The 21,670-nt window shown below is 41.6% G+C and overlaps 2 protein-coding genes across 7 annotated transcripts in view; one reads left to right on the top strand and one right to left on the bottom strand.

Annotated features, from left to right (window-relative positions):
- Positions 1 to 15,239, bottom strand: LOC106565053 (matrilin-4). The gene is made up of 5 exons (XM_014131677.2): positions 14,961 to 15,239; positions 3,467 to 3,598; positions 3,049 to 3,224; positions 2,415 to 2,805; positions 1 to 413 (listed from the first exon to the last, which is right to left on the bottom strand). The coding sequence occupies exons 2-5, from the start codon at positions 3,537 to 3,539 to the stop codon at positions 268 to 270; spliced, it is 786 nt and encodes a 261-aa protein (XP_013987152.2). The 5' UTR covers positions 3,540 to 3,598; positions 14,961 to 15,239; the 3' UTR covers positions 1 to 267.
- The window catches only part of rbpjl (recombination signal binding protein for immunoglobulin kappa J region-like), a 23,451-nt gene continuing 14,114 nt past the window's right edge, over positions 12,334 to 21,670 (top strand). The window contains exons 1-5 of one of the 6 annotated variants that reach the window (XM_014131615.2): positions 12,334 to 13,263; positions 14,904 to 15,010; positions 18,968 to 19,105; positions 19,503 to 19,540; positions 19,649 to 19,764. In XM_014131615.2, coding sequence (XP_013987090.1) covers positions 13,156 to 13,263; positions 14,904 to 15,010; positions 18,968 to 19,105; positions 19,503 to 19,540; positions 19,649 to 19,764 — 507 coding nt within the window. In that variant the 5' untranslated portion in view covers positions 12,334 to 13,155. Of the gene's footprint in view, positions 13,264 to 14,892; positions 15,011 to 18,967; positions 19,106 to 19,469; positions 19,541 to 19,648; positions 19,765 to 21,670 lie in introns of all 6 variants that reach the window. The other 5 variants (XM_014131613.2, XM_014131612.2, XM_045691369.1 and 2 more) reach the window with 5 other exon arrangements.

Genomic DNA, 21,670 nt, shown 5'->3' on the forward strand with positions numbered 1-21,670 from the left:
TTTGCTCAACAGTTTCCCGTGTGTATGAAGAATGGTCCACCACCCAAAGGACATCCAGCCAACTTGACTCAACTGTGGGAAGCATTGGAGTCAACATGTGCCAGAATCCCTTTGGAACGCTTCGACACCTTGTAGAGTCCATGCCCCCAAAAATGTAGGCTGTTCTAAGGGCAAAAGTGTGTGTGTGGGAGGAGTGCAACTCAATATTAGGTATATTCAGTGTATAGTTCATTAATAATAATACAAAATGATTAAGTTGGCTCATTTCTAGCCCCATCGACAGCCTATACCTTTACAGGTTTTGCCATCCTCGTTGAGAGTGTACCCTGGCAGACACAGGCAGTGGAAAGAACCAGGGGAGCTCTCACAGAGGTGCACACAGCCATGGTCCGACTCCAGGCACAGATCCATCCCTGGAACCCCAGCAGACAAACAACAATTCAACCTTTAATCACTCTGATAATATTGGCATTAGGAAATATAAGGATTTCCTCATACTGTTTTGAAAGACTGTCAAGTTCCCAAAAGCTAGTGATGCTCTTGTGAGAATTAGATGCTTGATATTGTGCTGCCAAGGATGCAACTAATAGCGAGAGCTAAAAATCCCACAGAGCTTTATTCTGAGTTGAGTATATTTTTTATTTAATTTATGTAACCTTAACTGACTTACCTAGTTAAATAAAGAACAAATTCTTATTTATAATGACGGCCTACTCCAGCCAAACCCTAACAACGCTGGGTCAATTGTGCACCGCCCTATGGGACTCCCAATCACGGCCAGTTGTGATACAGCCTGGATTTGAACCAGGGTCTGTAGTGATGCCTCTAGCACTGAGATGCGATGCCTTAAACTGCTGCGCCACTCGGGAACATTTTACAAGCTTTGAAAGTCTCTAGTACGAATACAAACCTTTGTGGACACTGGCGATCTTGACTCACTTCAGCAACAGTAAAGTGGGATTTGTAAAGTGGGATACTACAGTTGGAACAATAACTTTGATTTATCATGGAAACGGAGTAATGTTTATATTGCGCATATCGCTGAACATACACAGTACCAGTCAAAAGTTTTGTCACACCGACTCATTCAAGGATTTCTTTTATTTTTACTATTTTCTACATAGTAGAATAATAGTGAAGACATCAAAACAACACATCGAATCATGCAGTAATATAATTTTTTTTTAACAAATTAAAATATATTTTAGATTTCAGATTCTTCAAAGTAGCCACCCTTTGCGACAGCATTGCACACTCTTGGCATTCTCTCAACCAGCTTCATGAGGTAGTCACCTGGAATGCATTTCAATTAACAGGTGTGCCTTGTTAAAAGTAAATTTGTGGAATTTCTTTCCATCTTAATGTGTTTGAGCCAATCATTTGTGTTGTGGCAAGGTAGGGGTGGTATACAGAAGATGGTCTTTTACCAAATAGGGCTAAGTCTATATTATTGCAAGAACAGCTCACCTCATATTGCAACCCAAATAAATGCTTCACAGAGTTCAAGTAACAGACACATCTCAACATCAACTGTTCAGAGGAGACTGCGTGAATCAGGCCTTCATGGTCGAATTGCTGCAATAAAACCACTACTAAAGGACACCAATAAGAAGAAGAGACTTGCTTGGGCCAAGAAACACGAGCAATGGAAATGTGTCCTTTGATCCAATGAGTCCAAATTTTAGATTTTTGGTTCCAACCGCTGTGTCTTTGTGAGACGCAGAGTAGGTGAACGGATGATCTCCGCATATGTGGATCCCACCGTGAAGCATGGAGGAGGAGGTGTGATGGTGTGGGGGTGCTTTGCTGGTGACACTGTCAGTGATTTATTTAGAATTCAAGGCACACTTAACCAGCATGGCTACGACAGCATTCTGCAGCGATACGCCATCCCATCTGGTTTGGGCTTAGTGGGACTATCATTTCTTTTTCAACAGGACAGTGATCGAACACCCCTCCAGGCTGTGTAAGGGCTATTTGACCAAGACTGAGAGTGATGGAGTGCTGCATCAGATGACCTGGCCTCCACAATCACCCAAGCGCAACCCAATTTAGATGGTTTGGGATGAGTTGGACTGTTGAGTGAAGGAAAAGCAGCCAACAAGTGCTCAGCATGTGGGTCAGCCTTCAAGACTGTTGGAAAAGCATTCCTCAAGAAGCTGGTTGAGAGAATGCCAAGAGTGTGCAAAGCTGTCATCAAGGTAAAGGGTGGCTGCTTTGAAGAATCTAAAATCTAAAATATATTTTGTTTTGTTGAACACTTTATTGGTTACTACATTATTTCATAGTTTTGATTTCTTCACTATTTTTATACAATGTCGAAAATAGTACAAATAAAGAAAAACCCTTGAATGAGAAGGTGTGTCCAAACTTTTTACAATAATTCGATAACATCGCTTATCGACCCAACCTACCGCAGAGCTTGTCCTGGAACTGCAGGCCAAACTGGTAGATCAGGTCAAAAGACTCCACCAGGAAGACATGGTCCTCGATGGGCGGTGACACCATAGCACGCAGCGAGGTCATATCCGCCCGGGCGACACCCACCGCATAGATCTCGATTCCTTTGTCTCGAGCCTCGGCTGCTACCTCCGCCACGCGGTCCTGGGGCCGCCCGTCTGTTACGATGATGGCCACATTGGGCACCTTGGGTCGGTCGCCCTCGGCTGCCGTGAAGGCATGGTTCATAACATACTTGATGGCCAGGCCAGTTATGGTGCCCTGCGCCAGGGGGAGGATCTCATTGATGCCTTTCACCATGCCCTGCAGCTTGCTGTGGGTCTTGAGAGAGAATTCATTCTGGACCTAGAGTCATTGAAACATGCAAAGAATCAGTCACCTCTTCATATGCAGGGTTTGCATGTCTAGCTCTCTATTTAGGTGAAACTGAGTCTTCACCAGTGGCATTTAGCCTTTACAAGAACTACAATTGGAAAGGGAAGCCAAGCTAAGAATTCATCAAGAATGATCTTCCCTTTCCAAGCGTAGTTCTTCACTAATGTGTATAAACAAAAGGATAAATTGTGAAGTTGACAAGAGGTTGTTTACCTGGCTGGAGTACTGCACCACGCCCACTCGGGTGGCATTTGCCTCCATGTCCAGTGTGTGGATGATGTCAATCATGAACTTGCGCATGGTCTCAAACTCGTGGGGCCGCACACTTCGAGAGCTGTCAATAATGAACATGAGGTCCACTGGGCAGGACTTGCACTTCTGCTCTGGTCCTGGTTTAGGCGATGTGAGAAAGTGTGAAGCCAGAGTGGGAAATCATGAATATCACATTAGCTACGGCATAAGCAGATAATTAAACAGTAGTTTTGTATTAATTTCATTAACTTCCTTGCAAAGCCAGTTCTCATTTTGATGTAATCTTGGAATAAAATATAAAATGCAAGAAGCAATTGAATGTGGGCTGAACTGCAATCCATTCATGGTCTTTTTATTACTTCAGTTGGACTTGGCTAACCTGCTTTAGACCTAGCTACAGCCATGGTGGCCAAGGCTAGCAGGACAGACACACAGACACACAGCTGTCTCATGTAAAGGGTGCTGGTCTGGGAGCCGGACCTCTCGGGGCTGAGTTTGGGCAGGCTTCACACTGCACCGCAACGAGAGAACACAGAACAAAACAGGTAATCTAGAGTACTTTACCACCAGCACATTCCTGCGATAAAAACCTTGATACCAATCAGATGGCGGAGGTACAGAGGAGTAATTCCTACCCTAATAGACGGCTGCACACAGGACTAATCTGCGAAAGGCATGCTGTCAATTCAAAACAGGCATTATAAAATAAACTTCTCTTCTTCAGTCCTGAGAGAGGTGTCCAGGTGAAATGTATCGTTATCGCTCAGATAATTTGTACCTTGAATATTAGTCATTCATTGGCCTCATTTTGGTCAATTTGTGAATGCCCAATGGGAACAACTTCCTCAGAGCGCGTAGACAGACATCACATCAAAGACAACTGTGCCATGTGCTTTGCCTACTTGGCAGTGAAGTTTGAGTGAAGGAAACATTAAACCAATGCCAATTGACATGAGCCGGCAAGCTCTCTGATATGAAAATGGATGTCAAAGCCAACAGACTAATTTCATAGATAGCAAGAAAGCGATAGAAAGAAAAGACGGATACAGCAGAATAAAGTGAGATGGAAAGTAATCAGGTTTCCATCCTACTCTAATTTTTTCAAATGTCGACAAAACAAAAAGACGCTAGACAAGGTGGGATCTTTTTGTCGGTAAAATGAATTATGCGAGAAATGTTGGTGGAAACGCTTTTATGCACAAATATTGATATAACCATCATATCGAGTAAACTTAGTCACTTGATATGTTGTGTGGTCCTCCCACTACGACTCGTCAAGAAAGCATGCAGTTTATTTGGCTACAGATGAGGCGCTGAATATTTGCACAAAATGTAGAATGTTTACATGAAAATCTGTCACCAATTGGATGGAAACCTAGCTAGACAGTCGTGAAGAGGACCCGACAGAGTACGACAAAGCCTATTCCCCCTCAGGAGACCGAAAGGATTTGGCATGGGTCCTCAGATCCTCAAAAAGTTCTACAGCTGCACCATCGAGAGCATCCTGACTGGTTGCATCACTGCCTGGTATGGCAACTGCTTGGCCTCCGACCACAAGGCTCTACAGAGGGTAGTGCATACGGCCCAGTACATCATTAGGGCCAAGTATCCTGCCATCCAGGATCTCCATACCAGGCGGTGTCAGAGGAAGGCCCTAAAAATTGTCAATGACTCCAGCCAACCTAGTCATAGACTGTTCTCTCTGCTACCGCACGGCAAGCGGTACCGGAGCGCCAAGTCTATGTCCAAAAGGCTTCTTAACAGCTTCTACCCCCAAGCTATAAGACTACTGAACAGCTAATCAAATGGTGATCAGCAAATCAAATCAGAAAATGTGCTTTTCTTTCAAAAACAAGGACATTTCTAAGTGACCCCAAACTTTTGAATGATAGTGTACATATTACCTTGACTAACCCCCTGTAAATAGCCTCTTATTTAATTATTTGTTCTTTTTCAAGTTTTTACTTAACTGCATTGTTGGTTTAGTAAGCATTTCACTGTATGGTCTACACCTGTATTCGGCGCATGTGACAAATAAAATTTGATTTGATATAGTTAGAGCAAATTAAGGGGTAGACAGACAGAGGTTTATTAACCAGTTGGGGCTAGGGGGCAGTATTTGCACGGCCGGATAAAAAACGTACCCGATTTAATCTGGTTACTACTCCTGCCCAGTAACTAGAATATGCATATAATTATTGGCTTTGGATAGAAAATACCCTAAAGTTTCTAAAACTGTTTGAATGGTGTCTGTGAGTATGACAGAACTCATTTGGCAGGCCAAAACCTGAGAAGATTCCTTACAGGAAGTGGCCTGTCTGACCATTTCTTGCCCTCCTTGATCATCTCTAACAAATACAGGGGATCTCTGGCATGACGTGACACTTCCTACGGCTCCCATGGGCTCTCAGAAGGCGGGAAAAAGCTGAACGATGTAATTCCATCCCCAGGCTGAAACACATTAGCGCGTTTGGCAAGTGCTCTATCAGAGGGCCATTAGACTGAGGCTCGTGCATGAGGGGATAGCATGCTTTTACTTTCACTCTCTTTGTAATAAAAAAACGATTTCCCGGTCGGAATATTATCACTTTTTTACGAGAAAAATTGCATAAAAAAATTAATTTTAAACAGCGGTTGACATGCTTCGCAGTACGGTAATGGAATATTTAGACATTTTTTGTCACGAAATGCGCCATGCTCGTCACCCTTATTTACCCTTTCGGATAGTGTCTTGAACGCACGAACAAAACGTCACTATTTGGATATAACAATGGATTATTTGGGACCAAACCAACATTTGTTATTGAAGTAGAAGTCCTGGGAGTGCATTCTGACGAAGAACAGCAAAGGTAATAACATTTTTCTTATAGTAAATCTGACTTTGGTGAGTGCTAAACTTGCTGGGTGTCTAAATAGCTAGCCCTGTGATGCCGGGCTATCTACTTAGAATATTGCAAAATGTGCTTTCACCGAAAAGCTATTTTAAAATCGGACATATCGAGTGCATAGAGGAGTTCTGTATCTATAATTCTTAAAATAATTGTAATGTTTTTTGTGAACGTTTATCGTGAGTAATTTAGTAAATTCACCGGCAGTGTTCGGTGGGAATGCTAGTCACATGCTAGTCACATGCTAATGTAAAAAGCTGGTTTTTGATATAAATATGAACTTGATTGAACAAAACATGCATGTATTGTATAACATAATGTCCTAGGGTTGTCATTTGATGAAGATCATCAAAGGTTAGTGCTGCATTTAGCTGTGGTTTGGGTTTATGTGACATTATATGCTAGCTTCAAAAATGGGTGTCTGATTATTTCTGGCTGGGTACTCTGCTGACATAATCTAATGTTTTGCTTTCGTTGTAAAGCCTTTTTGAAATCGGACAGTGTGGTTAGATTAATGAGAGTCTTGTCTTTAAAATGGTGTAAAATAGTCATATGTTTGAAAAATTGAAGTTTTTGCATTTTTGAGGTATTTGAATATCGCGCCACGGGATTACACTGGCTGTTGAGTAGGTGCCCCCAGCTGTGCTCTGGACACCATATGTGAACTCATTGCCCCCCCATCTATCTTCAGAGCTCATGCTGCTAGGTGACCTAAACTGGAACATGCTTAACACCCCAGCCATCCTACAATCTAAGCTTGATGCTCTCAATCTCACACAAATTATTAATATACCTACCATGTACCACCCCAAAGCCATAAAGACGGGCACCCTCATAAATATCAACCTAACCAACTTGCCCTCTAAATATACCTCTGCTGTTTTCAACCAAGATCTCAGCGATCACTGCCTCATTGCCTGCATCCGTAATGGGTCAGCGGTCAAACGACCTCCACTCATCACTGTCAAACGCTCCCTGAAACATTTCAACTAGCAAGCCTTTCTAATCGACCTGGCCCGGGTATCCTGGAAGGATATTGACCTCATCCCATCAGTAGAGGATGCCTGGTTATTTTTTTAAAATGCCTTCCTCACCATCTTAAATAAGCATGCCCCTTTCAAGAAATTTAGAACCAGGAACAGATATAGCCCTTGGTTCTCCCCAGACCTGACTGCCCTTAACCAACACAAAAACATCCTGTGGCGTTCTGCATTAGCATCGAACAGCCCCCGTGATATGCAACTTTTCAGGGAAGTTAGAAACCAATATACACAGGCAGTTAGAAAAGCCAAGGCTAGCTTTTTCAAGCAGAAATTTGCTTCCTGCAACACAAACTCGAAAAAGTTCTGGGACACAGTAAATTCCATGGAGAATAAGAACACCTCCTCCCAGCTGCCCACTGCACTGAGGATAGGAAACTCTGTCAACTCCGATAAATCCACTATCATTGAGAATTTCAATAAGCATTTTTCTACGGCTGGCCATGCTTTCCACATGGCTATCCCTACCGCAGTCAATAGCACTGCACCCCCCACAGCTACTCACCCAAGCCTTCCCCATTTCTCCTTCTCCCAAATCCAGTCAGCTGATGTTCTGAAAGAGCTGCAAAATCTGGACCCCTACAAATCAGCCGGGCTAGACAATCTGGACCCTTTCTTTCTAAAATGATCTGCCGAAATTGTTGCAACCCCTATTACTAGCCTGCTCAAGCACCCTTTCGTGTCGTCTGAGATTCCAAAAGATTGGAAAGCAGCTGCTGTCATCCCCCTCTTCAAAGGAGGGGACACTCTTGACCCCAAACTGCTACAGACCTATATCTATCCTACCCTGCCTTTCTAAGGTCTTCGAAAGCCAAGTCAACAAACATATTACCGACCATTTCGAATCCCACCGCACCTTCTTCGCTATGCAATCTGGTTTCAGAGCTGGTCATGGGTGCACCTCAGCCACGCTCAAGGTCCTAAACGATATCGTAACCGCCATCGATAAGAAACAATACTGTGCTTCCGTATTCATTGACCTGGCCAAGGCTTTCGACTCTGTCAATCACCACATCCTCATCGGCAGACTCAATAGCCTTGGTTTCTCAAATGATTGCCTCGCCTGGTTCACCAACTACTTCTCTGATAGAGTTCAGTGTGTCAAATCAGAGGGCCTGTTGTCCGGACCTCTGGTAGTCTCTATGGGGGTGCCACAGGGTTCAATTCTTGGGCCAACTCTTTTCTCTGTATACATCAATGATGTCGCTCTTGCTGCTGGTGAGTCTCTGATCCACCTCTATGCAGACGACACCATTCTGTATACTTCTGGCCCTTCTTTAGACACTGTGTTAACAACCCTCCAGACGAGCATTAATGCCATACAACTCTCCATCCGTAGCCTCCAACTGCTCTTAAACACAAGTAGAACTACATTTATTTATTTATTTATTTTGCTCCTTTGCACCCCATTATTTCTATTTCTACTTTGCACTTTCTTCCACTACAAATCTACCATTCCAGTGTTTTACTTGCTATATTGTATTTACTTTGCCACCATGGCTTTTTTGCCTTTACCTCCCTTATCTCACCTCATTTGCTCACATTGTATATAGACTTATTTTTCTACTGTATTATTGACTGTATGTTTGTTTTACTCCATGTGTAACTCTGTGTTGTATGTGTCAAACTGCTTTGCTTTATCTTGGCCAGGTCGCAATTGTAAATGAGAACTTGTTCTCAACTTGCCTACCTGGTTAAATAAAGGTGAAATAAATAAAAAAGTGAATGTGTGCAGGTACAAAGATGCCTCAGTGTGCCCCACTACTTCCTAACTAACACAGCAGTGCCCATACGGGGTCTCGACCCCGCCCTGTGCAACTGGGTCCTGAACTTCCTGACGGGCTGCCCCCAGGTGGTGAGGGTAGGTAACAACATCTCCACCCCGCTGATCCTCTACACTGGGTCCCCACAAGGGTGCGTTCTCAGCCCTCTACTGTACTCCCTGTTCACCCATGACTACGTGGCCATGCACGCCTCCAACTCAATCATCAAGTTTGCAGACGACACTACAGTGGTAGTCTTGATTACCAACAACGACAAGACGGCCTACAGGGTGAGGGCTCTCAGAGTGTGGTGTCAGGAAAATAACCTCACACTCAATGTCAACAAAACAAAAGAGATGATTGTGGACTTCAGGAAACAGCAGAGGGAGCAGCCCCCTATCTACATTGACGGGACAGTAGTGGAGAGGGTGGAGAGTTTTAAGTTCCTCGGTGTACACATCACGGACAAACTGAAATGGTCCACCCACACAGACAGCGTGGTGAAGAAGGCGCAGCAGTGCCTCTTCAACCTCAGGAGGCTGAAGAAATTCGTCTCGTCACCAAAAACACTCACAGATGCACAATCGAGAGCATCCTGTCGGGCTGTATCACCGCCTGGTACGGCAGCTGCTCCGCCCATAACCGGAAGGTTCTCCAGAGGGTAGTGAGGTCTGCACAACGCATCACCGGGTGCAAACTACCTGCCCTCCAGGACACCTACACCACCCAATGTCACAGGAAGGCCAAAAAGATCATCAAGGACAGCAACCACCCGAGCCACTGCCTGTTCACCCTGCTATCACCCAGAAGGCGAGGTCAGTACAGGTGCATCAAAGCGGGGACCGAGAAGCTGTTTTTCAGTCTCTATCTCAAGGCCATCAGACTGTTAAACAGCCATCACTAACATTGAGTGGCTGCTGCCAACATACTGACTCAACTCCACCCACTTTAATAATGGTAAAATTGATGTAATCAATTTATCACTAGCCACTTTATATTATATAATGTTTACTTACACTACTCATCTCTTATGTATATACTGTACGCTATACCATCTACTGCATCTTGCCATCTTGATGTAATGTATCACTAGCCACTTTAAACAATGTCACTTCATATAATGTTTTCATACCCTGCATTGCTCATCTCATATGTAAATACTGTACTCTATACCATCTACTGCATCTTGCCTATGCCGTTCGGCCGTCACTCATTTATATATTTTTATGTACATATTCGTATTCATTCCTTTACACTTGTGTGTATAAGGTAGTTGTTGTGAAATTGTTAGGTTAAATTACTTGTTAGATATTACTGCATGGTCGGAACTAGAAGCTCAAGCATTTCGCTACACTTGCATTAACACCTGCTAACCCCTGCTATGTGACACCTGCTAACACCTGCTATGTGACAAATACATTTGATTTGATTTGATACTACCAGGGCCCCTATTCTCACAGGTCACACCACAACAAATACACTATAATTATGCATTAAGAAAAACATTCAGTGCACTTTACTATTCCCCTGTTAATCCACTGCACTGAATGGACTGATACAGTGTCTATACGGGTGGTGGAATTCTACATTATGTAATGGTATGAGTTGTGAATTGCATACAGTATAATACGTAATTGGATGCTAAATACTGGAGCAGTAATCAAGCAATTATAGCTCAATTGACAAAAGAAGACCTAGCCTAGCCTACTATTCTGAATGAAAATATGAATGCAACATGCAACAATTTAGTTACAGTTCATATGAAGAAATCAATCAATTGAAATGAATTAATTAGGCCCGAATCTATGGATTTCACATGACTGGGAATACAGATATGCATCTGTTGGTCACAGATACCTTTAAAAAAAATGTACTTCACTTGAGGATTTCATCACGGTATTTTTGTGCATTCAAATTGCTGTCGATAAAATGCAATTGTGTGTGTTGTCCGTAGCTTATGCCTATCCGTACCATAACCCCACCACCACCATTGGGCACTCTGGTTCACAACGTTGACATCAGCAAACCGCTCGCCCACACGACGCCATGCACATGGTCTGCAAAGCTCTGGTGGACATTCCTGCAGCCAGCATGCGAATTGCAAGCTCCCTCAACTGGAGACATCCGTGGCATTGTGTTGTGTGACAAAACTGCAGATTTTAGATTGGCCTTTTATTGTCCCCAGCACAAGGTGCACCTGTGTAATGATCATGCTGTTTATTCAGCTTCTTGATATGCCACACCTGTCAGGTGGATGGATTATCTTGGAAAAAGAGAAATACTCACTAACAGGGATGTGCACAAATATGTTTACAACATTTGAGAGAAATAACCTTTTGTGCGTATAGAAAATGTTGCATTTATATTTTTGTTCAGTGTAAGTATGAAAATGAACAGATTGAACTCTGCATATGATTCTTCATCACATGGGAGTAGCTAAAGTAGAATGGAAGAAGATATGTACAGTTGAAGTCGGAAGTTTACATACACCTCAGTCAAATACATTTAAACTCAGCTTTTCACAATTCCTGACATTTAATCCTAGTAAAAATTCCCTGTCTTAGGTCAGTTAGGATCACCACTTTATTTAAAGAATGTGAAATGTCAGAATAATAGTAGAGAGAATGATTTATTTCAGCTTTTATTTCTTTCATCACATTCCCAGTGGGTCAGAAATGTGCATACAATCAATTAGTATTTGGTAGCATTGCCTTTAAATTGTTTAACTTGGGTTAAACCTTTTGGCTAGTCTTCCACAAGCTTCCCACAATAAGTTGGGTGAATTTTGGCCCATTCCTCCTGACAGCTGATGTAACCGAGTCAGGTTTTGTAGGCCTCCTTGCTCGCATGCGCTTTTTCAGTTCTGCCCACAAATTTTCTACAGGATTTCCTCCAAACATAACGATGGTCATTATGGCCAAACAGTTCAATATTTTGTTCATTAGATCAGAGGACATTTCTCCAAAAAGTATGATCTTTGTCCCCATGTGCAGTTGCAAACCGTAGTCTGGCTTTTTATGGCGGTTTTGGAGCAGTGACTTCTTCCTTGCTGAGCGGCCTTTCAGGTTATGTCGATATAGGACTCGTTTTACTGTGGATATAGATACTTTTGTACCTGTTAACTCGCATCTTCACAAGGTCCTTTGCTGTGTGGTCCCATGGTGTTTATACTTGCGTACTATTGTTTGTACAGATGAACGTGGTACCTCAGGCGTTTGGAAATTGTTCCCAAGGATGAACCAGACTTGTGGAGGATTTTTTTCTGAGGTCATGGCTGATTTCTCTTGATTTTCCCATGATGTCAAGCAAAGAGGCACTGAGTTTGAAGGTAAGCCTTGAAATACATCCACAGGTACACCTCCAATTTACTCAAATTATGTCTATTAGCCTATCAGAAGTTTCTAAAGCCATGACATCGTTTTCTGGACTTTTCCAAGCTGTTTAAAGGCACAGTCAACTTAGTGTATGTAAACTTCTGACCCACTGGGATTGTGATACAATTAATTATAAGTGAAATAATCTGTCTGTAAACAATTGTTGGAATAATTACTTGTGTCATGCACAAAGTAGATGTCCTAACCGACTTGCCAAAACTATAGTTTGTTAACAAGACATTTGTAGAGTGATTGTAAAACGAGTTTGAAAGACTCCAACCTAAGTGTATGTAAACTTCTGACTTCAACTGTACATTCTTTCTGCAGCTTTCTACAGCTCTTCTGTGAAACTTTTCAAAAACCATGTAGCATATATTGCTGACGAGTCTAAAATAACAGGCTTAGATGTCAGTGCTCACCCTTGGGGAGCAATGCCACTAATGCAACTTCCATACTTCCCTTACACCGGCCCCCATATGCCCTGAGTTCACAGTAAACTATCAGTTCTACTGTGTGGGTTGTGGCTCCCTGGAAGTGCAGATTACTTTTATTCTGGTTTCCTACTTGATATAAAACACAGGTGTCTTATTCTCGCCATTTATTTTCAGAGACACACCACTCAATTCTTAATGCAATTAGAAGCTACTGCATAGCTGTTAGACAAGCACTCACTGTCTGGTTGGACGTCACTCTTTGGGCATTCTCTTGCTATCTCCTGCAGTGTTTGCAGAAGCAAGAGGGCTGTGAGAACCCTGCACCTGAGAAACAGGTGACTATCTCTCAATACAAACAAATGGAGACACACACACACTGCCACTGGAATAAGAGATCCGGAATGGAGAAAGGGGTGGGGGTAACAGTAATACACTAACATTAGCGCTAACACACAGTATCCATATTAGTGAGTCACAGTGAATTCACAGGCAGAGCTGTATTGAATGGAGCGGAGTGGCTTCTCTGAGGAAGTAAAGCACAGTAGCAGCAGAACCCCTGTTGTTGGGACATGCATGGTGTAGCTACAAAAGGACTTCCTCTTTTCAGATTTAGCACTGCTACCAGACCATGCAGAGCCTCATCAGGGAGGCAGAAACTGGGGAAGAGAGGCAAGAAGGTAAGTGAACCAGCTCCAGAATAAGCCACATAGAAGGAGGAATGGATAAGCCAGATGGGTTGCCCAAAAAATAAAATAAATGAAGGTCATTGTTTGCATTTTCCCTGTAATCATCAAGATCAGGATTTGTGAAGACTGAGCTATCTCTAGATCTGTGCCTAAGAGCAACGTCTACCTGGGGCTAGGGGAGATGAGAAGGGGGAAATAAGGAGGGGATAGGGAGGAAGAGAGTGTGCATGCTGCAAGTTAGCTGAAGGCCTACATTTCACTATGGGATATCTGTTTATGCTCTACATAAAAAATCTGCTTAACCCGAAGGATCTCCAAGGGGTAAGTCCTGACAGTTAAAGCATTCTTCAGTTTGAGTTTGACAGGGGGCTCAGGCACAAGGGGGAGGCTGATAGAAAGCAAAGGAGGAAGTGAGAGGTAGGGGGAAGAGAGAGGTGGGAGAGGAATGGGGAGAGAGGGAGGGAGAGACCGGGAAAGTGAGCGACACATTTGGAATGAGTGAAGAGAGCAGTTATGTGGCTGGTAGGGAGTTGAGTGACAGCTTGAGCCCATATTCAGATTAAGACACAGCAGCTTCTTGTTCTTGCTCGATTGGAAGCAGATGTGGACTTTGCTACTGTTAGCAGTTTCTCCTGTCTCCTAACCTCCTCACCTCCAGGCAACCACTGTGCACCAAGCAAATACAGCCAGTCAGCACCCTCCACATACTCTCACGCTACAGTACACAATGTTGAGTTGGTTGCCAGGTGGTAAAGAAGGCATGTTTTGAGATGTGGGTTTGTTGTATACTATCCTGTTTGATGATAGTAGAATGCAATATTTCAAAACTAAATAATATAGTGTAAGCCAAGTGTTGTTTAAGGTATACGTTTCAATTTAATAATAGCATTTCATCAAATTAGATTGGCAAATACAGATTTTTCTAATTCTATACCATCCCCAGGAACTCTCCAAAAGACAACCATCTAGTCCAGCACAAACAGATATAGGCTACCAGCAACTACTGCTACTATTTCTACTACTATAAAACAATATAAGTTGTAGTATTAGTAAATCAAATCAAACTTTAGTCATATCAATTAAGTTTGACTTTCATAATACACTCTTAGAAAAAAGGGTTCCAAAGGGGTTCTTCGGCTGTCTCCATAGGAGAACCCTTTTGGGTTCCAAGTAGAACTAGTTTGCGTTCCATGTAGAACCCTCTGTGGAAAGGGTTCTACCTGGAACCAAAAAGGGTTCTTCAAAGGTGTTGGGGACAGGCAAAGAAGCACCTTAGCACCTTTTTTCCTAAGAGTGTATGGCTCTGTATAAATTAGCTACACCTCAGGTCTAGACTGCATTTTGCCAACTCTTATTACTACCCTATGGTGGCAAAATCAGAAATGTCATCAGAACACCTAAAACAATCCCACAGCAGCACTAATGAAGGATCAGACAGGCATTTCGTCACTGGGTCATGTTGCCTGGTTAACCAAACTATTTATTAGCCTATAGACGAGTAGCAAAACAAAACACATGTTTGTTTTCTTATTTGAAATATACACTGACCTATAGAGACGGAGTCAGACTCAGTGAATACTGACAAATGACACAAACGCACTCTCTCCATTAAATTTTCAGCATCATTGCAGATAACGGATTCCTTGGACACCGCCCACACGTACCAACCCTGGGATTCGGTAACTCACCTGGAGACGGCGCTGGGTAGGACAGAACCTCGGCTGTTGGAATGGAACAGGTACTGCGGTAAATGTGACTTCCACACACACAAAACTCCCGCTGTGACTCACAAAATGTCCATGCAAAAGCAGTGGTATCCAAGCCTCTCCAAAGTCACCAAGCTGGGAAAGATTTGATTTCCTCTGCAAAAAGTGAATGGAAAGATCGTCCTTTTATGTTGTGCGGTTGTTTAGCCTTGTCTCAATAATTATTTTGTCATGGAATGAAGAAGCGGAGGCTCGTGCAGGTATTAAAAACCAGGGAATGAGAGTTGAAGTGTAGACCCCACCCACCTTAGAAATAGGAACAGCTGGGGGCGCATGCCAGGACTGGGATGCTCTTGTGCCTTTTGTACAGTGTAGAATAGGCTACAATAAATTTGAGCTTATTACGTTAGTAAATAAAAGTTGGGTACATTTAGCCAGTGTTGGAAAAAGTACCAAATTGTCATACTTGAGTAAAAGTAAAGATACGTTAATAGAAAATGACCCAAGTAAAAGGTGAAATTAACCCAGTAAAATACTACTTGAGTAAAAGTCTAAAAGTATTTGATTTAAAATATACTTAAGTATCAAAAGTGAAAGTATTTTTACTTAAGTACTTTACACCACTGCATTTAGCATTAATAAAATGTGTAGCATTTATGGCATTTCTAAAGTTGTAATAATAGGCTACCCATTGTGCTTTTTCTAATGGCAAATGTTAAAACTGTATCAACAACTTAACAATAACAACAATAAAAGTAATTTTGCATAGATTTGGCTTAGTTGTGTAACTGCTGGAGTGTATTTCAGCCTTATTTGGCCATGGTGTGAAATACCACTACGTCTGTGCTCCTGACAATGTGGAGAATGTCTCATTTTAAACTCCTGACACAGTGAAGCCAGGGTCAAATAAGAGCCCCAGTCACCTCTTATAGGGGTTATCCGCTGTTGAAACAATAACAAAGCACCCCCTCCCCCACTGTTTTGATAAAAAGCTGAGGGATGAGGCTGGAGAAAAGTAACCACTCTCAAATTTATATATGGATGCCAAGACTGACCATCCATGATATCAAAAGTATAATTTTAACCATGTTTTGAGGCTATACAGTGTTTGTTTACATTTACTTTTACTTTGGATTCTGATGGGGAATGACAGTTATGTATAGGTTTTATAGGTTATATTTTAAGAATCAATGGGTACAAATGATTAATGAATGTCCAAAAAGGGATATCGCAACTGTAGATTGGCCCTTTAAAGTCTATACGAGGGGAAAATGACAGTGAAGTTATAGTGTGACAATTCTATGAGACATTTTAACATCAATAGCTATGTCAATAGAAACTGAGGCCAGTATATAAAACTGAACATATTCCACTGGTACATAAAGTCAGTGGGAAAACTTGGATGTTTTTATTGTATTGTTATGATGTGTTTGGCTTGTGGGTTTGCCTGTGATTGACAGTTGTTGTCCAGTGTGTTCATGTCCCAATTGTATTATACTGATCTGCTATCTAAGCACTCATCTTGGAGTTCTCTCACAGTGTCTTTGGTTGTCTAGTTTGACCTCTGGGAATTTACGAGGAACTCGTTTACCTAGGTCGTCTGCACAATAGCCACAGCAAGAGTGTGTCAGTACCAATTATGGGTCCTCCATCTTCACAACAGTATCCTTGGTTTATTTTCCCTCTTTCCCGTCTCTATGTTCACCCTACCACTCGTATCAGATAACCTTTTCAACACACCAAATTATAAAAGGCACATTCTATGGCCCTAGCCCTGTGGTTAATAAGAAAATAGCTCTTTCTCTCTCTCTCTCTCTCTCTCATTATTCCTTAGAATATTTTGTTTTATTTTATTGTTTATTTAACCCTTATTTTACCAGGTCAATTTACTGAGAACACATTCTCATTCACAGCAACGACCTGGGGAATAGTTATAGGAGAGAGCAGGGGGAATGAGCCAATTGGAAGCTGGCGATGATTATTGGAAAGAGAATTCTCAAATCTTTGTTCAGAGAGCTGTGCAGTGCTATTTAGTTAGTCTTTGTTCTGATGGCAACATGTTGTTAATTTGTTAATTAAACAAGAACATTTTGGAAATTTTGTAAAAACAAGTGTTTTCTATCTCATCACCTTATGGGTGAAGGAAGATTTAATCAAGCATAATGTGTCTTTCATAAGAACAGAATATATTGCAGATGATTTATATTCTGGTTAGAGCCAGTTTGCGCTGTTCTGTGAAGGGAGTAGTACACAGCGTTGTACGAGATCTTCAATTTCTTGGCAATTTCTCACATGGAATAGCCATCATTTCTCAGAACAAGAATAGACTGATGACTTTCAGAAGAAAGACTTTGTTTCTGGACATTTTGAGCCTGTAATCGAACCCACAAATGCTGACGCTCCAGATACTCAACTAGTCTGAAGAAGGCAAGTTTTATTGCTTCTTTAATCAAGACAACAGTTTTCAGCTGTGCTAACATAGTTGCAAAAGGGTTTTCTAATGATCAATTCGCCTTTTAAAATGATAAACTTGGATTAGCTAACACAACGTGCCATTGGAACACAGGAGTGATGGTTGCTAATAATGGACCTCTGTACGCCTATGTAGATATTCCAGTAAAAATCAGCCGTTTCCTGCTACAATAGTCATTTACACCATTAACAATGTCTACACTGTATTTCTGATCAACTTGATGTTATTTTAATGGACAAAACAATTGCTTTTCCTTCAAAAACAAGGACATTTTTAAGTGACCCCAAACTTTTGAACGGTAGTGTACATATTACCTAAATTACCTCGACCAACCGATGCCCCCGCACATTGACTCTGTACCGGTACCCCTGTATATATCCTCGCTATTGCTATTTTACTGCTGCTCTTTAATTATTTGTTACTGTTATTTTGTATTTTTTCTTAACACTTATTTTTTCTTAACTGCATTTTTGGTTAAGGGCTTGTAAGTAAGCATTTCACTGTTGTATTCGGCGCATGTGACAAATAAAATGTTATTTGATTTGATCACTCCATGGACTGTGTAGCGAAAGGAATGCAATTATGTCTGAGCAAGAGGATCGTGTGTGTGTGTGTGTGTGTGTGTGTGTGTGTGTGTGTGTGTGTGTGTGTGTGTGTGTGTGTGTGTGTGTGTGTGTGTGTGTGTGTGTGTGTGTGTGTGTGTGTGTGTGTGTGTGTGTGTGTGTGTGTGTGTGTGTGTGTGTGTGTGTGTGTGTGTGTGTGTGTGAACCGTATCCCTTAGTCTAGTAGAGAAGAGGTTTCCTGCCACTGCATTGTTCAGGAATTAAAACATCCACTTTCTCTTTTCTAACCGTATGCACACCTAACATCATAGTGGAAACTATCTTCAGCATTTTGTTGTATACATTGTAACCTTATTTCTTTGCCAGGTACCTGTATTACTCCTTTGGGAATATGCTTTATAGCATAGTGGGTTCAGAATATCTCGGAGTGAAGGCATGTCAATTAAAGGGATAGTGCAACATTTTGCCTATTAAGCTTTTTTTCTACTTACCCAGAGTCAACATGCTATCTGTTCTAGTAGACTTCCAGTCATTGCGCTAATGCTAGTTAGCAATGACTTGCGAAACTACCTTCAACTTCCTTCAAACTGCACACAGGTACATAAAAATGGTACCCATGAGTTCATCTGACTCTGGGTGAGTAAAAAAGGGCCAAAATTGCCAAAATGTTGCAATATCCCTTTAAACCCACATTTCCCGTCAATGGCAATCAAGAAAGCAATAACACTTTTTTATAATGGTAGGCTAATTTGTTCTTTTACTTTAATATGTTCACCTAAATCAATTATGGGATTGTATAGCTGTTGAAATGATCGGGATATTATGGCAAAATCTTGAATTCTGAATAGTACTCTACATTTTAAGAAGTGTCAACCCTTTTCATAACGTCACTCATCTAAAAGAGGAACAACAATGTAGTGTGTCTCTTTTTAATTGATTTTCTATTCATTCAGCAGATTGGACCAAAGTTTCTCTCCACTGCCCAGAGTGACCAGGGAGTCAGTGAGACAGTATCTGCAGTTTCCCCCTGACCAATCTGTGCGAATACTCCATGCAAAGGTCGCCCAGAAATCATATGGCAACGAGAAACGGTAAGTCGACAAGACCCAATAGACTTAACATGGTCATGTCATCATGACACATGTGTAATGGAGTTAAGAATGTAACGTAACCTCTCTCCACTGCTAACTTGAAATGTCGCCAATGGAGCTATCCACACGTTATTTGCACGTTGAAAAGCGGGTGGTCACGTGTGTTTTACGAGGTAAAGGACCCTTGTTCAAGCTCAGTCAGAGGAATGTTTAGGGAGGCAGCGCTATATGCTAAGCTAGCACACTGATGTCGGTGATACATGCAGGGAGTTTATTGGGTTAGATTGTTGGCAAACTAGCCTTAGCCAGATTGCAGTTGCTTTTTGTATGGTATGAAGGAACATTGTGTGTCTACATACAATAGGTTCTTCTGCCCTCCTCCTTGTGTTTACATCAGTGGCTCAGGATGGAAACTGAAACAAGACCTTTTGAATGGTGAGCCCGAGGATACATGTTCTCCCACACATTTGGCATTTATTTATCCAGTAAGCAATTAAAGTACTGTACTACATGATCTGACTTAAGCTCTGTTATCCTACCCAGCGACTGGTGCAGGGGACTCCTGCTACAGACTCTATGGTTATATGGGCCTGGACAGCTCCTGTGTGGCCCAGGCAGACACCTCCAAACTAGCCTTCGAGGACCAGCCTGATGCCAGGGTGAGAGGGGGAATCAAAATCAAAATGTATCAAGGTGAAAATGGTCTCCCGTTTTATGACAAACACATGGCGTCCTGTGTTTCCAGCCCAACCTCAAGACTGACCGATATACAGGGCTGGGGAGTAACTGATTACATGTAATCTGATTACAAAAAACCTGTAACTGTAATCGGGATATATTTTGATTTGTTTAAAACTTTTTTGGTTACTACATGATTCCATATGTATTATTTCATAATTTTGAAGTCTTCACTAATAATCTACAATGTAGAAAATAGTAAAAACAAAATACAAAAAATGTAATAAGTAGGTGTGTCCAAACTTTGACTGTTACTGGTGTGTATATACAGTTGAAGTCTGACATTTACATAGACTTAGGTTGGAGTCATTAAAACTCGTTTTTCAACCACTCCACAAATTTCTTGTTAATAAACTCTAGTTTGGCAAGTCGGTTAGGACATCTACTTTGTAATTTTTCCAACAATTGTTTACAGACAGAATATTTCACTTAGAATTCAATGTATCACAATTCCAGTGGGTCAGAAGTTTACATACATTAAGTTGACTGTGCCTTTTAAAGAGCTTGGGAGCAATTTCCAAATGCCTGAAGGTACCACGTTCATCTGTACAAACAATAGTACACAAGTATAAACACCACGCAGCCGTCATACCACTCAGGAAGGAGACGTGTTCTGTCTCCTAGAGATGAACGTACTTTGGTGCGAAAAGTGCAAATCAATCCCAGAACAAAAGCAAAGGACCTTGTGAAGATACTGGAGAAAACAGGTACAAAAGTCTCTATATCCACAGTAAAACGAGTCCTATATCAACACAACCTGAAAGGCCGCTCAGGAAGGAAGAAGCCACTGCTCCAAAACCACCATTAAAAAGCCAGACTATGGATTGCAACTGCACATGGGGACAAAGATCGTACATTTTGGAGAAATGTCCTCTGGTCTGATGAAACAAAAATAGAACTATTTGTCCATAATGACCATCGTTATGTTTGGAGGAAAAAGGGGGAGGCTTGCAAGCCAAACGAACAACATCCCAACTGTGAAGCACGGGGGTGGCAGCATCATGTTGTGGGGGTGCTTTGCTGAAGGAGGGACTGGTGCGCTTCACAAAATAGATGGCATCATGAGGAGGAAAATGATGTGGATATATTGAAGCAACATCTCAAGACATCAGTCAAGAAGTTAAAGCTTGGTTTCAAATGGGTCTTCCAAATGGACAATAACCCCAAGCATACTTCCAAAGTTGTGGCAAAAGGGTATACGGACAACAAAGTCAAGGTATTGGAGTGGCCATCACAAAGCCCTGACCTCAATCCCATAGAAAATTTGTGGGCAGAACTGAAAAAGCGCATGTGAGCAAGGAGGCCTACAAACCTGACTCAGTTACACCCGCTCTGTCAGGAGGAATGGGCCAAAATTCACCCAACTTATTGTTGGAAGCTTGTCGAAGGCTAGCCAAAACGTTTTACCCAAGTTAAACAATTTAAAGACAATGCTACCAAAATACTAATTGAGTGTATGTAAACGTCTGACCCACTGGGAATGTGATGAAAGAAATAAAAGCTGAAATAAATAATTCTCTCTACTATTATTATGACATTTCACATTCTTAAAATAAAGTGGTGATCCTAACTGTCCTAAGACAGGGAATGTTTACTAGGATTAAATGTCAGGAATTGTGAAAAACTGAGTTTAAATGTATTTGGCTAAGGTGTATGTAAACTTCCAACTTCAACTGTGTATATAGGTTGACTGTGTGATATTAAGTTGCTTCTTGTGTAAATATTTTCTGTCTGGATTTTAATGATTTGTAGTGATTTGTGTATGTGTGTATATATATATATAGAGAGAAATTATTTAAAAAAAATATATACACTGCTCAAAAAAAT

The sequence above is a fragment of the Salmo salar genome, chromosome ssa12, assembly GCF_905237065.1.
Source record: "Salmo salar chromosome ssa12, Ssal_v3.1, whole genome shotgun sequence".
Lineage (NCBI taxonomy): Eukaryota > Metazoa > Chordata > Actinopteri > Salmoniformes > Salmonidae > Salmo > Salmo salar.